We start from the raw sequence: 18,669 nt of genomic DNA on the forward strand, positions 1-18,669 counted from the left end.
TCTTATCTTAGCGAGCATGAGATTGAAATTCAGATTACCAGTTATCGTGCGGAAACGTTTTTCAATATGCGGAACTTATTGCGGTTCCAACTAGACGTGTCCGCAAAAAAAAAAAAACAGAAGTGGCTGATTGGTCAAAAGGCTCAAATCTTGTTTCAGCATCTGAATCAGCTAAGCTATGGCTCCGAATTTGGAATGAATATGATGGACCGTTTTCTGGTATAGTAAACAATTTGCGTTTAAGAACAAAAAAAATTGCAAGATCTCTCAAGGACCAAAAAATTATGTTGATACAAAAAAAAATGTAGACAATATAGCGAGTGATCCTTCTCTTTTGTGGAATCCTTCTCTTGTAATATTTCTGAAATTAAGTGGATCGATTATTATAAAAGTGAGTTTTCGCCGCCTGATCCGTCAAGCGAAAGTAAATTTGAAAAAGAGCTTGACAGTATCTTGGATAAATTCCAGCGGTCTACCTTTGCAGTTACTCCTTCTGATGTAAAGTGTGCTTTAAGAAAGATCAAGAAAAAAAATATCCACTGGTTTTGGTCTGGTCTCCGCAAAACATTTTGAAAATTTCAATGATTTGCTTGTGCAGCACCTCTCGCTGTTGTTACAAATGTCAATCTCTTCAGGTATGGTACCACAACAGTTCTTCATTGTCTAGATCACTTCTACTCACAAAAAGGGAAAAAAAGGTCTTGAAGATTGTCAATCATTCCAACCTATAACCGTTTCGTGTACATCGTTCAAAATTTTGAGTCTATTCTTCTCAGTGAAATTTCTCGTAAGCCTTTTGTTCCCCCGCATCAGTTTGGTTTCCAGAAAGAATTAAGTTGGGAGCATGCTCTTTATGCCCTTTTCAATGTTCTAGCTGATGTGGAAGGATCTAGTGATTTCCTTGTTCTTTGAGCACTTTACACAGCTAGAGCATTCGATTCGTGTATATTTGCTCAGATTTTATCAGAAACTATAAAAAGAGGAATTGATCCTTTTGTTATCAAATGTCTCCATTATATATGGTCATCGTAGAGCTAAAATAAAAGGGGGTTTGGATCTTTTCAATATTTTTAAGGGTATCAGACAGTGTGGTTTAATTTCTCCTGCTCTTTCTAATAGCTCAGTTTCTGCTGCTCAATGCTCTATCGAGTGCATATGTATATACGATGGAATCGATGCTTCTTTGTTTACCTACCCTGATGATATTTTGAATCTAAGTCACACTTTTTTGGGAAGTAAGAGAACTTTTTTCAAAACTCCAGCATCAATATAAGGAAATCGGTCTGAATGTTAATGTCGATAAAACTGTGGCAATCGCGATACGACTTGAACTTTCTGAAACGTCTATTCTACTTTCTGATAGCCTTATTTATCTTGGTATGCCCATTGGAAGAAGTATTAAAGAAACTATTAATCTTGGAATTCAAAACATCACTAAAAAAAAAATCGAAACGCCTATGCTTCGATTGCGTCTAATACTACAAATCTTAGTCAGTTTCACCTTTCCAAACTTTACAACAGTCTAACTGTGCCCCATCTTATTGCTATGTCCCACATAATTGAAAACTATATGTGTCTTGAACAGTTTTTAGAAAGAACTAACAAAAATAAACTGAACATTTGGTATATAATTCTATTAATTAAAAAATTGTTGAAAACTCACCAAATCAAGATTTTGCTTCACTATAATTTTATTTTTATTCTTCGATGTTGTAAATATAAAAAAATGTTTGTAATGTAATTCATTTTCATTAAAGAGTGAATGACACAAGCGGCTTTAGACATTTACGGTTAGGCGAAAGGGAAGGGAGCAGCAGTCAAACTCCTGATTATAGTAATTTTTGTTCGTTTTAAGTTTGAATCGAATATTCTGTTTAGTTTTTAATCGTTTTAATATTATTCATTCATTTTATTAGTATTTGTTATCCTTATGGCCAACCGTCTGGGGCTACACGGAAAGCAGGTCGTCCTTGGCTGGGTTGGGATGTCATAAATAAAGATTTAAAGGAAATGGGAACTTCCTGGGAGGGTGTAAAGAGGGAGGCTTTAAATAGATTAGGCTGGAGGAGGATCTTGCGTAGCTATGTTGGCCTCAGGCGGCTTAGTGCTGCAGTGAGTTATTAGTCGTAGTAATAGTAGTATGTTTCTATCATTGTTTATTTTATTTCTGTTCGTTTTGGGTTTCATTTATTCTTTATTAGGAATGTTTTGAGTTTTAATTATTATAGGAATTTGTTTCTATTCGTGTTAAGTTCAATATTGCTCTTTATTTTTCTTTGAAAAACTTCATTTTCAGAAAGTTTTCTTAATCAATTTCTATTCGTTTTTTATTGCCAAGGTTCTGTTACTGGTTAACATAATGAATATTTCTGCGGTTGTACATGTAATCCGGCGTAAGAATTTAAATATAAGATTCTAATTTATTAGATCTAACTGGGTCTTTTAAATTATTTTAACATTCCCCTCAACACTCTCTAAAAGTTTCGACCAAGTGCCATGAACAGTTCCCAGGATATTGCAGATAAGCCCTTTTGAAAACCAAGATGCACAAAGTGTTGTTTTTTTATGGAACTCAACATCCCCCTTAACATTCTCTTAAATTTTTTAAGTTAATGTACTTATCTACAACCGAGATAATAAAGAAGTTTCTGTTTAGTTCAACATCCCCTTTGACGTTTCCTGAAATTTTCAACTTAATTGCAGCTGCGCCCAGTAAGAATTGGATGCATATAGCGTCCGTAAGTTCAATATCTCCCTCAGTAACCTCGGAGTGTTTCAACTTGTTATACGTCCCTAACTACTCTAAAAATGTTGAAGATATGCCTATAAGGATCTGTCATATAGTGTCCTTTGATTTTGCTTAAAATTCTATGAAAGTTCCAATTTAATACCAATAGCTGTCCTGAGATCAATACAGATACGTTCACTTGGAGCTTTAATACAGAAATTGGATGCACTTGTAGCCTTTTGATATAGTACAACATCCCCTCAATTTTCAATGAAACTTACAATTTAATTAAATAAAAAAAAAAAGTTTTTTTAAATGAAAGTAAGGAGCGACATTAAAACTTAAAACGAACAGAAATTACTCCGTATATGAAAGGGGCTTTTCCTCCTCGACACCCCGCTCCTTGCGCTAAAGTTTTTTATTGTTTTAAAAAGTAGAGTTGCGAGAAAGAATCAAACTTTAGCGCAAGGAGCGGGGTGTCGAGGAGGAAAAGCCCCTTTCATATACGGAGTAATTTCTGTTCGTTTTAAGTTTTAATGTCGCTCCTTACTTTCATTTAAAAAAACTTGTTTTTTTTAATTTAATTTCTGAAAGTTTTTGAATTAATGCATGTCTGATTTTGGCTCTCCGTACATAAATTACTAAAATGAAATTTGCATATTAATTCTTTTTTTGGCTAAATGGCTTTCTCTTAGTTTTGATCAGACGATTTTGAGAAATAAGGGGTGGGGAAGAAGGTCTAGTTGCCTTCCAATTTTTCGGTTACTCAAAAAGGCAACTAGATCTTTTAATTTTTAACGAACGTTTTTATTAGTAAAAAAAAACGTAACTTAAGAATTAACTTACGTAACAAACGTACATAACTTACGTAACTTACGTTACGTTTTATCCCAATTCTTTAAGAATGACCCCTGAATCAGAAAGGCCGTAGAATAAATAGTTGAAATTATTTAAAAAAATTTTAGCATAAAGAGCGAAGTATTTATCTCCTCCTAAATACCTCGCTCTTTATGCTAAAGCATTTTTAGAACCCTTCATATGCGTAATAATCTCTGTTCGTTTTAAGTTTTGATGCTTCTCCTTACTTTCAATTGAAAAAACTTTTTCATGTTTATATTTTCATTGTTTTTTTTTTTTATAGTAATGCTAGAAAGTCCTGCGCCCTTTTCATTGAATTTCTCTTCCCCCATGAAATACTCCTCCAAGGAAAGATCCTCCCATATAGCCCCCTCCCCTGAACCCCAAACCCAAAAAATCCCCCTGATAACATCAGTACACTTCCCAGTAACCATTACTGTATGTAAACATTGGTCAAAGTTTGTAACTTGCAGCCCCTCCCCCAGGTACTGTGGGGGGTAAGTCATCCCCAAAGACATAGTTATTATGGTTTTCGACTATGCGGAACAAAATGGCTATCTCAAAATTTTGATCCGTTGACTTTGGGAAAAAATGAGCGTGGGAGGGGGCCTAGGTGCCCTCCAATTTTTTGGTCACTTAAAAAGGGCACTAGAACTTTTCATTTCCGTTAGAATGAGCCCTCTTGCAAAACTCTAGGACCACTTGGTCGATACGATGACCCCTGGGAAAAAAAAAACAAAACAAAAAAAAAACAAATAAACACGCACCCGTGATTTGTCTTCTGGCAAAAAATACGAAATTCCACATTTTTGTAGATTGGACCTTGGAATTTTTTCTATAGGGTTCTCTGATACGCTGAATGCGATGGTGTACTTTTCGTTAAGATCCTATGACTTTTAGGGGGTGTTACCCCCTATTTTCCAAAATAAGGCAAATTTTCTCAGGCTTGTAACTTTTGATGACAAAGACTAAATTTGATGAAACTTATATATTTAAAATCAGCATAAAAATCCGATTCTTTTGATATATCTTTTAGTATCGAAATTCCGTTTTTTAGAGTTTCGTTTACTATTGAGCCGGGTCGCTCCTTACTACAGTTCGTTACCACGAACTGTTTGATAGCCTTAGCCATTCGTGAGATGTTGTAGATAACACCTTTAGACAGCACTATGCCATTTTGAAAAGCAGGGTGCCGTTAGGCTCTTCAGATTTAGTTTAATAGATTTAGTCGTAATTGTAGAAGTTGTAGTTGCATTTACAGTTACAGTCATGAGTTGTCATACTAATCATAGTTTGTCGCGCTGGCAGTTGTAAGTATTTGCAGTCGCAGTTGCAAGTAGCTGCATTAGCAGTCGAGTTGCATTCCATAGTTTAAATTCCTTGACTGGGGCCTGTGGGGGCATGGTGTCCCCAGAGGCATAGCTATTAGGCTTTGTGACTGTTTTGAATGAAATGCCTTTTTGAGATTTCTATCAGTGTTAAAGAGGGCGTATAAAAGGACAAGAGGGGACCTGGTTCACATGCCTTCCTTTTTTCAATATCCCTCTCAACATGCCTTTAAAGCTTCAATCTAATACCCTTAGCCGTTCCTTACATACTGCTGTTGTGTCCAACTCTCCTGCACTAACTCTCCTGTGTTTTCATTTTGTTTGACACCCCCTCAACATTTTCTTTAAGTTTTACCTTAGTACCCTTAGACTTTTTAGATGTTTGGGATCAAACATGCCCCCTCCCCTAATAGCCAACCTTGTATAGAAACAATCGAGCCTCTGTTTTGTAAAGTGGGTGATAAATCAATTATTATTATTATTATTATTATTATTATAACTTACAACACTTACCCAAGGGGCTGTGGGGGTAAATGTCATCCCCGTAGGCATAGTTTTTTTTTACTTTCGACTATTTAAAACAAGACGGATATTTCAAAGCTTTTATCAGATATCTTAGGGGGGAGAGCAGCTAAACTAGGAATGGGAGGGGACTGGTTGCCCTCCGACCATTTTATAACATCCTCCTCTACATGTCCTGGAGGTTTAAACTTAATATCCTTAGCTGTCCTAGAAATATTGCAGATACGCCTTTTTGATAGACTGGATTTTGATAGATCTTTTCATTTAGTTTGATATGCCCCTCAAGATTCCCTTTTAAGTTTCATTTTAGTACGCTTAGCCTTTCTGAATACACCCAGAATCAAACAACTCCCTTTTTCCTGATGAAAATTTTTTGTGTGATTAAGTCACAAAAAATCACTTTTTCACAGTTTTGATCAGTGATGAGGGTAGGAAACACCTAAAAAGGGCAAGGGAGCTGGCTGACCTCCAATAGCACTTCGACATCCTCTGAAATTTTCAACTTAATACCCTCGGCCGGTCCTTAGATACTGGTGGCTCTTTTCCAATAAAAATCCCTATAAGTTAACAACGGACAACTTGCATAACTTACAGCCCTTGTCCCAGGGCTGAATCTTAGAAACTGTTGACTCTTAGAAAGGATACTAGAACTGAAGAAGTCTATGCGACCACCTCTTCCATAAAAAAAACCTTATATGTTAATAAAGGGCAACTTGCATAGCTTACAGCCCTTGAGCCGGTGACTGTGGGATTTTTGTCAATCTAGGAGGCATTTTTATTTGACCTTTGAACTATTTTTGAAGAAAACGGCCATCTCAAAGTTTTTATCAGATTCATTTGGGGGGAAAAGAGCAGAAAAGGGGAGAGGTTCCCTCCGATCAATTTTGACTCTTAAAAGGGCGCTAGAACTTCCGATTTTCAATTGAATGGGCAGCCCTCCGAAGCTTATACGACCGCAACTTCCATGTGAAGTGTCTTTGGGAAAAAAAAATAATAATTCATTCAAGCCTTATGGCTCTTTACTATAGGCAACGCTACAGTGTTATCTAGCGATAAACAAACACCACCATGAAATGGCTTTCTGTTGAGGGAGGATATCCTGTAAAATGAAGAGCAATATTTTTTGCTTTTTTTTATATTTGTAACGTGTCCTCATGCCTACTTGTTTAATGACCACTGTATATCAAAATACGATTAGTCTTTATTTTTTTTTAAACTAGTTTATTACTAATAATATGTGAAAAATGTATTTACTATAAGCGACTTTGAATAGGGAAATTAGGAAAATAAAAACCTCATCACGCAGGCATAATAATAATAATAATAACAGAATAATAATAACAAAAAGAACAAGAGATCCAAGATACTGATGACAATATTTTCCCTTAATATAATCTTCCCTGTTATTTCTAACACCGGACAACAATGCGCAGACTATTAAGTGTTTTTTTTTTTTTTTTTTTTTTTTTTTTTTTTTTTTTTTTTTTTAACCTAAAAGGGATTTATTTTCATCATCATGCAAGTAAACAAGTCGGTCTGCATTTTCATCTGCTATTTCTTCAGGAAATCTCTCGACGTTCCATCGTAAGTAGGCTGAAATTGTTTGACCCATAAGAAATGAAGGCACCTTGTTGACGACGGTTCACTTACTGTAGGCTCGTACCTTATTCCTTTCTCTGCTATTGAGCCTCAAATATTCAAGAATGGCTTAGGAAGAGGTTTTTTGCAGGGACTACTTAACAGTTCTTCTTTTTTCATTCGTCTCAGATTCTAAATTATTTATTTGTCTTTAATTCACAATTATAACTAAAACTATTTTTTAATTTATTATAAATATCCTGTGTTAACTACACACATTTTGATATGCAAAATTTTGAATGATTTGACATCACACCTATAAATCCATTAAGTGCTTTGCGGCAATAGTAGTCTAAAGTCTAGGTTTTTCAGTGACCGTAAATAAAAAAAACGAAGAGGGAATATTTACTAAAAAGAAAACATAGATATAGGCATATAATTAATAAAAATCAAGTTAACAACAAATTTTTAGTAAACAAAGAAACAACAAAGAATGACACTGGCAGCTTACTTATCCGAAGTAACTACTTCTTGGGATAGAACTTGGCATAAAGAAGGTGAAGAAGAAGATTAATGTTAATGGCAGCTTTCCCAAAAAGGTTGATTATTGTGGCACCTTCATACTGTTGCTGCAACAATTCCTAAGAAAAAAAGAAAAAAGGTTTAAAATTAACCTGCATCTAACATACACGACACGCATCATTTAAAAGTAGTAAAAGGATATATGCATACGGTGGGGGAATAAGGGGAGCCCCCTTAGGAAAATATGCACTAAAGTGCTCTTCTTCTTTACTGTGGACATCCTCCCCAGTAAAACTCTTCTAAAGGTTATATCTGGGTGTAGCTATTAGCAAGAGCGGTTAGAGCTTTCATACCTGGCGAAGAGTAGATCCTTCTAAATATCGATAGCATGATAGAAATATTTTTTGACTAATTTTATTGCATGACTACAATTTATTTGATCACAATACTTATGCGTAATTATGGTGAACAAACCATTGCTACGACTGGAAATTGCTATGAACCGGCCTCTTTTGTCTCCTTTTTTAATATAATTAGAAAAATAATTACCGATTCTATAGTATTTTTGCCCTTCTGTAATGAAGGGGAATATAATAATATTGCAATTAGGTTATTGTCGATCAAGTAACCTTTTGAATGACCGTTTATAGCATAATTAAACTTCTTTTCTTTGCGTAGAATCCCTTCACGGGAGAATATTTTATGCAAACCCAAGTATCAATTTTGTTTTACAACCTGTTGCAAAAAGTTATATTTTGTAAATGAATTTTGTGCTAATAGCTTTTGATCGGAATTTACTGATTGTATTCAACATTTTGGATATTTTGGGTCGACAAAAGCCGTCCAAATGTCAAAAAACATGGGAATCATAGAATCAAATCGGCTAATTAAGTTAAGTAGAAGTGTTTTCATGAAATATCACAATTTAGTATTTGCTAAAACACTCAGTTTACAACGCATGAGCCTCAGATATAAGACTTCCATTTGTATTATGATTACAAAAGTTGTGACATATATCAATTTTTGGGCAAGTCAAAACCATAGCATTTGAAAACTGTCCATACATTTAATATGCAAAACTGAACGCTTCCAGTATAGAAGCTAGGCCCTACGGGATTAATTCTTTTACATCAAATTCGTCATAGTACTAAGCCACCTAGTCGCAACAAACCGAAAAAAACTCGTCTCTCTACCCACTCTATTCAATTAAGAAACAAATAAAACCCTTTCACATACTGTCCAATGGTCCACGTAGCGCAGATACGGATCTCCTGATTCTCTGCCTTTGACCGGGAGACCCATACTGGGCCAATAATCCGACGCTTCCTGTGTCCCCCCTCCCACCTTCATTTGAAGGTTGGTAGACTCTGGCTGAACTTAACAGAGTCACACAACACACCGTCATTCCGAGCCAAATAATCAGCAACACCAGAGCTCAAACCCCTACTCTAGAGGACACAGGACTTCAAGTTTAACGCGCTAACTACAAGGCTAGCATTCACAAAAAAAACTTTAAATGCTCATTTGTTCAACATGACCTTCTACAATGTTGTCAATTAATTCTAGGAATCTGGCAGCTTATCAATTAAAAATCCTTTATAGGTGGATTATTAGAAACTGATTATTTAACTTAAAATCTACAATCACCAGCTTGAAGAGCATCGATTTGGTTTTCAATAAGAACAAATGAAGAAAGGATTATATTCAAAGAGCCCTTAGACATTAAATATCTTGAAATTAATTCATGATGAGCAAGAATAACTGTTTATAAATAGATAGTTCGAAATCTTGGGAAAGTAAACTTCTAGAGAACGTAATTATGTGTCGTGCCCACAGAAGACCAAGTATATCCAACGGCATAAGAGTGAAAACTTAATTCAAGTTGAATGCTACATAAACTTCTTGATATTGCAGGGAAATGTAATTTCTCTTATGCTGTTCTCCAAACACATAGGAATAAAGGGCGATGAAAAGAAGATGAGCCAGCTAAGGAGGGAGCTTCTTAATTGATTTACAGGCCTTGACCTTTCAACGTATATCTAATAAGGATGCTGGAGAGTAGCTATTAGAGATAAAAGTGAGATGCATATACAACATACCTGGGAAAACAAAACAGGATGTTACAAAACCATGGAAACTACATTCAGCACTAGACACTTATTCTTTGGTGTGTGAATATAGGCCAATATATAAATATATATATATATATATATATATATATATATATATATATATATATATATATATATATATATATATATATATATATATATATATATATATATATATATATATATATATATATATATATATATATATATATATATATATATATATATATATTTATATATATATATATATATATATTTATATATATATATATATATATATATATATATATTTATATATATATATATATATATAAATATATATATATATATATATATATATATATATATATATTTATATATATATTTATATATATATATATATATATATATATATATATATATATATATATATATATATATATATATATATATATATATATATATATATATAATATAGGCCAAATGGGAATTCTCAGCATTAGCACCACTGACATTGCAACACTACCCAGTAGAATTATTCACAACAAGATTAGATTTAGACATAATTAAAATTGAATAGGAATAGGATTTAACTGAAAGGTCCAAGTTTCTTTGTATCCAAGGTGAAATTTTCTGAAAGTGTGCAGAATCTTTAGATTTCAGAAACTTTCCTGTAGTATAAAATACTTTGGGCTGTGTTATCATCCGGAAAACAGGATAGTTGAAATACTGCTTAAAAGAATACCCCTTGTGGCCTTTTACGAAAGTGGATTGTTTATTTTTTGACTCAATGTACAGCAAAAATTTAAAAGCCAAAAAAAAACAGCTAAGATTTTTATTTCGGTATTTGGTATTTAATTTTTATAATTTGGCGAGGTAATCGCAAGATGGTACTGTTTTTCATTCTTTTTTTTTTCTCGAAGAAAAACTCGATTTTCAATTCTTATCAGCATTTCATATGCTGTGATTCCAAGATATACAATTACTACAGTTATCTGAGAACTCGAAAAGAGCAACAATATTCTTGGAGGGAATGAAGTTTGTCAGAATTCCTCTTCAAGTGTACCAACGCTTTGAAACATACAACAAAGCACATTAGAAACTAAACCATCATAAATTAACTTAGGAAAAAACTTGAATTTTTTTCAGTCAAGAATTAAAATATTAACACTTAAAAACATTTATGCTGAAGACCGGGCTTTCAAATTACTAGTATTGGAAGTCAGTTTTTTTTTCAAATGAAAGTAAGGAGTAGCTTTAAATCTTAAAACGAACAGAAATTATTCCGTATATGAGGGAGCTACCAATTCCTCGACCCTAGCTCTTTTCGCTTAAGTCTTAAAGTTCTTAAAAAATATTTCGCATTCAAACTCAACAGCTCTTGTGTTTAAGGAGTTGTTCTTAAAAAATTTACATTTTACGTAGAGAAGCTAAAGTCTTAATCTTTTGGGTAGAAAGCGAGAGAAGAGGAAGGGGTAATCCCTCCCTACAACGGAATAATTTATGTTTGTTTTAAGTTTTAATGTTTCTCCTTATTTTCAGCCAAAGAACTTTTTTTAATTAAATTTTTACTATTTTTCCCATCATACCGGGAAATCCCCCCGTCCGAATAAAATTTCCCCTACAGAATACACATTGAAAACTTTCCTCCCCACGAAGATAGGAGCTTGAAACCCTACACAGTATGGTTCTCTGATAAGCTGAATCTGATGGTGCAATTTTCATAAAGATCACTTGAATTTTTGGGGGTCTTTTCCCCTTTTCTCAAAATCAATCCAATATTTCACACCGAGTCCCTCCTTATTTACATACAGTTCATTACCATGAACTGTTTGATTAGTGTAGTCTAGTTCATTTCCGCTCGCCATTGACAGTAAATTCAGAGATACTAGAAAAAATACTATCTAGTCCGAACACGAGGTTTTCGCTGAAAGCATGAATTTTTTTTCAGCAAGGAAGGAGGAAGGCTGCTACTAACAATATCTAACACTTTTTAAGATAAATATCTTCTTTTTTACATCTATAACACGACAACCATTTTCTTGTTAGACAAAAGTCAATACATATAACCACGTTTCCTATTTCATTGGATCTCCGTAATCTAGCAGGAGAAGAAACTAGCAGCAAATATAAATGCAGGAAACGTTTGTATTTGCTTCAACGAAATTAGAACTATTGCATTTATTTTTAACAATACGCACAAAAATAAATCAGTCTGATAAATATAATCAGACTTGAATATTAAGATACACCCAAAATCAAATCCCTTAAATAGAACTTCCATTGTCAATTTTCTATTCTTTGATAGGAACAAAATTTCCTTTTCTACACAAAATGAAGATGTCAAACAAGCTTTCAGAATTAGGTAATTTTTAACTGAGAAATAAAAAATTGCAATAATAGATGACAAATTTCAAAGGAGTAAGAATGAGATCAATGTCCATCAAAACATTGATGGACTGACGGTAACAAAACTGTTCTTGCCAGAAAGGACCGCTTAATTTTTCTCATACATATTGCAAATAGAAAGCTATCATAACATGAGCGTCTTCAGAAAATTCTTCACTGGAGGAAGGAGGAGAGGAGGGTAGACAGCAAAATCAATTCACGATGAAGGGTAAAGGCTTAAAAAAACATGTTTACTTGCCAGATGAACTGACATAAGCGCATAAAATATATACGGGTTCAAGGGAGCATCATAGAAACCATAAGGACGAAAGAGAGGTGAGGGGCAGCCCTCCTCCATACATGGTATATTCAACCTATTTAAATTAACATCCGTCAAACTGAACTGACTATCATTCCCATAAATGTGAACCTTCTATATCCAATTCCAATATTTTTATTTTTATAATTATAAACTGAACAATTTTGCATATGTTGCAATTGTAAAAATCTTTCAATAAAAATAAATTCTTCTTTTTATTCGTAAGCTATCATAATAAATCTATTTATAAATCAAAGTAAACTCTTCCTTTTATTTGTAAGCTTAACATCTAATTTCATAGGAATTAGGACAAGAGGTTATTTCCTATCAAACAGTTCGTGGTAACGAACTGTAGTAAGGAGAGATCCGGCTCAATAATAACCGAAACTCTAAAAGATGGAATTTTGATACCAACAGTTACATCAAAAGAATTATATTCGGTAAAATTCTAGTTAATTGACTATTGAATTCTGGTTATTGTCATTTAGGCAAATTTCAGAGGAGTGGAGATGGGTACTTTAAAATACCTTCCCGGGACATACTTTAGCCTGTAGACCCATCCCTGAAATTTGCCAACATGACAGGTCTATACTTATTGAAATTTTGACAAAACAACTTTTCCCTTAATTTTTAGTTACTAGTTGCTGGTAAAATTCTAGTTAATTGACTCCTTGCTATCTCAGAAAGGGTTTAGGTTAGGAAAATGAAACTTTCAGGGATGAATCTACAGACTAAAGTATGTCCCAGGAACGTATTTTTGAAGCAACTACCTCCACTCCTTCTCCCTCTAGGGGGTCCTGACCTTTGACGACCTTTAAAAATATCCGTGTTACAAAAGTGAAACCTTGCAAAACAGATCTTCTGCTTAATTGAAGCACAACAAAATTGTTTTCAGCTTCATAACTTTGCTCAATTCCATTTTATAAGGTTTTAAAGATATGCAAATACATTTCCTAAATTTTGGAAAAAAAAAACATTGATATGGCTCAAATTTCTACTCAAATAACAGGAATTGGATTTTAAGAACTAAAGGCAGAGAACAAAGCAACTGGTAACTGAAAATTAAGGTAAAATGTTGTTTTGTCAAAATTTCAATAGGTATAGACATGTCATTTAGGCAAATTTCAGGGCCCTCTAGAGGGAGAAGGAGTGGAGATGGGTACTTTAAAATACCTTCCCGGGACATACTTTAGCCTGTAGACCCATCCCTGAAAGTTTCATTTTCCTAACCTAAACCCTTTCCGAGATAGCAAGAAGTCAATTAACTAGAATTTTACCTTATATTTTTATAATGATTCTAAACATATAAATTTCATCAAGTTTAATTTTACCCATCAAAAGTTAAGAGCCTGATAAAACTTGCCTTATTTTAGAAAAAAGGGAGAAAAACCACTAAGTCATAAAATGTGGAATTTTGTATTTTTTGCCAGTATTTTTGTATTTGTTTTTTTTTTTTTTTGTATTTTTTATCACGGATGCGTGTTTTTTTTTTCAGGGGTGATCGTTTCAACCCAGTGGTCCTAGCATGTCGCGAGAAGGCTCATTCTAACGGAAATTAAAAGTTCTTGTACCCTTTTTAAGTGACCCAAAAAATTGGAGGGCACCTAGGCCCTCTCCCACGCTTATTTTTTTCCAAAGTCACTGGACTATAATTTTGAGATAGCCATTTTGTTCAGCATAGTCGAAAAATGTAATAATTATGTCTTTTGGGACAACTCAATCCCCAAAGTCTCCAGGATAGGGGCTTCAAGTTACAAACTTAAACCATTGTTTACATATAGTAATGGTTATTGGGAATGTGTAAGGACGTTTTAAGGGAGACTTTTTCACGTTAAGGGGGAAGGGGGTTACGTGGTACGATCTTTCCAAGGAGGAATTTATCATATGGGAAGAAAATTTCCAAGAAGGAGGCACAGAATTAAAAAAAAAATAAAATGAGAAAAAAAAGAAAGTTTTTTTAGCTGGAAGTGAGGAGCAGCATTAGAACCAAAAACAAACATAAATTATTACGTATATAAGGGTGTTCGTCTCCTCCACAATACCTCACTCTTTAGGCTGAAGTATTTTGAGTAATTTCATCTATTTATTCTATGGCCTTTGTGATTCAGGGGTCATTCTTACAGAATTGGGACAAAATTCAAGCTTTAGTGTAGAGAGCGAGGTATTGAGGACGGGGCGAACCCCTCAGATACATAATAAAAATATAGAAATATGGAAGTTCGTTATGTAAGTTAATTGGTAAGTTATGTATATTTATTACTAATAAAAACTTTCTTAAAAATGACAAAATGTTCTAGTTCCCTTTTTAAGTGACCCCAGATATGCAACTAGGCCTCCTCCCCCACCCATTTTTTTTTATCAAAATTGTCCGATCAAAACTATGAGAAAGCCATTTAGCCAAAAAAAAAAAAAATTGTTTTAATTATTCATGTGCGGTGAGCCATAAATCAAAACATGTATTAGTTAAAAAATGCTCAGAAATTAAATAAAAAAAACAAGATTTTTTTAACTGCAAGTAACGAGCGACATTAAAACTTAAAACGAACAGAAATTATTTCGTATATGAAAGGGGTTGGCCCTTCCTCAACGCCACGCTCTTTACGCTAAAGTTTGACTCTTTCTCACAACTCTACTTTATAAAACAATAAAAAAAAACTTTTGCGTAAAGAGTGAGGCGTTGAGGAGGGGACAACCCCTTTCATATACGGAATAATTTTTTTTCGTTTTAAGTTTTAATGTCCTTACTTACAGTTAGAAAAACTTGTTGTTTTTTTTTTATTTAATTGCCAATAAGAACTGAATTTACGTGGCTTAAACAAGCAACCTCAATAAGAATCAATCAGGTAAAAAAAAAATCATCAACTAGTAGCCAACATGCAAACAAGTTTTGTAGTAATAGGGCTTCAGTAGCAATGCGAAAGACCAATTTGTGAACATAATGTTTTTGTACACAACGCTACCTGAATATCCAACTCAATTTCTTCAACATTCACTCCAAGATAAATGGCAGAGATTTTGAACTTCCCTGGTTCTTTTTCCAAAGGTTTGATTTCGAAAATAACTGACTTGACGTGCAGAGGCTCCAAGCCTTTAATTTCAATAAGTACACCCTTTTCTATGAGTTTTGTTGCTGTGTATTTAATAGAACGGTGGCTCTTCAGTGTCATCTGAAAAACCCCTCTCTTTTTCTTAACTGGTGGCGCTAAACCGCTCAAACATGTCTAGAAAAAAAAAATATTATATAATACTGTTGCAACAACTTTGTGGGAGTGCAACAGATCAAGAAGATTTTTTTCAGGCGTATAAAGAAAATGCTCGGATATAATAGCCACTACCAACATACCAAATGGGCTGCAGCCTAGGAGCACCTTAGGGCTTACTCTAAGTTTTCTTGAAATATTTTTTGCCATAGAACTAAAATGTTTCTTAACGTTGCACTACCACAACAATTACTTCATTAAAAAGAAACTCACACTTTAAGTAAATTAACCAAGACACTTTATTTGAGACCTATTACTAGAATTACTAGATATGAGGAGTACCAATGTGAAGTTGTACGAATCAAGTAAAAAAGTCTTTGGGTTCGTTATACCTTCTCTTCGATATTTGTAACAAGGAAGCCGTTTAGAATATTTCCTCGTGTTGATGCCTTCGTAAAATATTCACTGGCACTAAAACATTAGCTTTAATTCCCCCGCCTTAAAAAAAAAACACCAAATAGCCGGCCCGACTCTTACAGGAATAAGCATCTCACAGGAATGTAGCCCAGAATTCGCTCGTACTTTTGATGCAATCAATGCACTTCAAGATGATTCTGAACAGCAAGAGGGCTCTTGAATGGTATGCCGAGTGAAAGTTAGCACACCCTGGCAAGCTGCCAAAATCTTACAATTTTAAATTGCTTAAATTTTCTCGATTACGAGAGTATTTTCTTAAATCTTATGTCAAACTATGACAATTGAGTTTGACATTTTATTAAAACATGAATGTCAAAAACTTCTAGCATACTCCACTACCTTCAAAGGATTTAGCCAATAAGCTTTCGATAATTTTTTCGCACAAGCATACTCTGTTTCGAGAAATTTCCGCATTCCCTTCTAGTGGATAAATTTGTGTGTTTTTAAGAATTTAAATTAGCTTTAAATGAGTATTTTTTTTTCTTTTACCTTTGCTTTTTGGAACGAGTTGACGAGATTTGCACTATTAATGTTCCATGTGAGCAGTACTTACTAGAAACGGTATTTGTTCCATGAACTCAGGGTAAAGTGAAGGAATCTCAACAAGAAACAATTCTCAACACTCAATTAAACATGGTTTCAATTAATTTTCAATTTACAAAGTTTCTATATTATATTTACAGTATTACTATAATGGAAAATGTTACTTAATTTGGACATTTTTAGTTTGGAGACTAGGAGCCCTTTTCATCCATTTGGAGATTAGGAATAGTACCTATACATTATTGGGCTGTAATTCGGTAGTGCGTCAAGAACTTGGTAGAAGCATAAATTTTGAATCCCTCTTCCTTATAGGTGTATATCGAAAAGTAAATGATTCCGTGAAATATAAGAAGGACTAAGAAGCAATTAATTTGACCTTCCATGACGCTTATAAATCAAAATTAAAGTCTGGAAAATATATGTGGATTATTAGGCAAAGCTTTGCTTGTTGTTCCATATTTCTACAGTCTAGTTTTATTTGTAAAATCTTATTAGCATTTGAAGAAAATGTATACATCAAGATTCGGGCATAGTACCCCCAAAAGTGAAGTATTTCAAAATTTATGGATGTTCATAACTCGAGGGCCAGTAGATCTATAATACCTATTTATTAAATCTAAATTGCAGTAAGCTTTTCTTTATTGGTCATGGACAACGTTTATTTACCCAGGGCTTGTCATAAAAAAGAAAAATCTAAATACGAAAATGTAAGAAGACATTCTCATACAAAGATGTGCTTTTGCTTACCTGCAGATACTGATTATAATAAGAGGCTTGGTCCTTTATGCTCTTCGTTTTAACATCTAATCTTTCTTTGGCAATTCTCAATCTCTCAAGTTCAATGAGACGGGATCTTCTTTGCTTTCCATATCCCAGTATATCTCTCCCAAGCGATTCTAGAATAGCTGCAAAGCCATTTTCTTTGGAAACCTTTCCCACCACTTCAAGCTTTTTCAAATTTCGGTATATACGCTCTTTGAGCTTGTCAAGCGGCAAGCTACAAAAACAAAAACCAATTAAGAGAAGAAAGAGAATACAGTAATACGACTTTGCATGGGAATCAAAAGGAGCCCAAATTTAGGTTAGGCTTTTCAGCAAAGGGACATGGGCAGCCTGGTTTTCAAGAAATGACAGGATTTAAAAAAACGGTTAACAAAAAGAACTTTGTGATTACAGGAGAACATTGTAGGTCTAACGGTTTTGACACAATTTGCCATATGCTTAGATAATGCCTGCACACAAGGAGGAACTTTCAAGCTTTTTTTTAGTATTTTTGAATAGAAAAGCCTAAAAAGTTATTTTTCAAAATCTAAGAGGGGGGGGGGATGAAATTGCCAATTTTAGTTTTTTAATTGTCTAATGCTTATGCTTCTAAACAGGAGCGTCATTTCAAAAGAATGTAGGGAAGGGGGGCAAACTGTATTTTTTCAAATCTAGGGGGAGGGAGATATGATAGGATAGATATGATTGCCCTGCTATTTATTTTATTTTTTTTAACGGCATAAAACGAGTAGAATAACTGCACGTTCCACATACAGTTCCAATGAACACAGCCGAGGAATGGCTTGTTCTCCTTTAAAGCTGAGAATGTTTACAAATATCTGTTATAATATAAAGATGCCTTTAAAATTGGATAAGAATCGGTTTGCACCTTTCGCAAGATGACATCCCTGGTCATAATAAAAAAAAGAAGACAGAATAAGAAATGCCATAGGACAAAGCTAAAAAACAAAGGCTTCATGGCACAATATTTCCTCCCCCAGACATGATCAGTGTATTAGCGTACTATATCAGCATAGTTGGTATAGTTGCATTGACATATGGTTTTACTATTGCTAATACTACTATTTTTTTTTTTACATTTATTTAGGGTGGGTTAGCGTTTCACAAAAACAAAATATGAGTGCTTTATCAACAAAAATAAAATGCACTTAACGGAAGGCAAAAAGATAGATTTATCACTTTCATGAACACTGCTCACTTTGACCGAACCGTTCTCAGTTTGGTTAGGTGATGAGAGTGCAACCATTCGGAGTATTCATTTGAATGCCTGTCTAACAAAGAAATCTTGCTTATAAACAATGCGCAACAATAAAGCATAATAAGTTTAAATTTT

At 33.9% G+C, this 18,669-nt stretch overlaps 1 protein-coding gene across 1 annotated transcript; it reads right to left on the reverse strand.

The window, feature by feature from the left end:
* Positions 1–7,434: 7,434 nt before the first annotated feature.
* Positions 7,435–18,582, reverse strand: LOC136029707 (ras GTPase-activating-like protein IQGAP3). Its single transcript, XM_065708211.1, has 4 exons — positions 18,535–18,582; positions 17,301–17,600; positions 15,294–15,554; positions 7,435–7,655 (listed from the first exon to the last, which is right to left on the reverse strand). Exons 1-4 carry the CDS (start codon positions 18,580–18,582, stop codon positions 7,539–7,541), a joined length of 726 nt encoding a protein of 241 aa, XP_065564283.1. The 3' UTR covers positions 7,435–7,538.
* Between the last annotated feature and the right edge of the window lie 87 nt (positions 18,583–18,669).

This window comes from Artemia franciscana, chromosome 7 (genome assembly GCF_032884065.1).
Source record: "Artemia franciscana chromosome 7, ASM3288406v1, whole genome shotgun sequence".
In the NCBI taxonomy this organism is placed as follows: Eukaryota; Metazoa; Arthropoda; class Branchiopoda; order Anostraca; family Artemiidae; genus Artemia; species Artemia franciscana.

Bases quoted from the DNA above. Each gene is read 5' to 3' on its own strand.
- LOC136029707 (XM_065708211.1), bottom strand. From the start codon at position 18,582: ATGGTTGCACTCTCATCACCTAACCAAACTGAGAACGGTTCGGTCAAA. The intron at 17,601-18,534 runs GTGAGCAGTGTT...TCCCATGCAAAG, and splicing joins CTGAGAACGGTTCGGTCAAA to TCGTATTACTGTATTCTCTT. The intron at 15,555-17,300 runs GTAAGCAAAAGC...TTTTTTTTCTAG, and splicing joins ATTATAATCAGTATCTGCAG to ACATGTTTGAGCGGTTTAGC.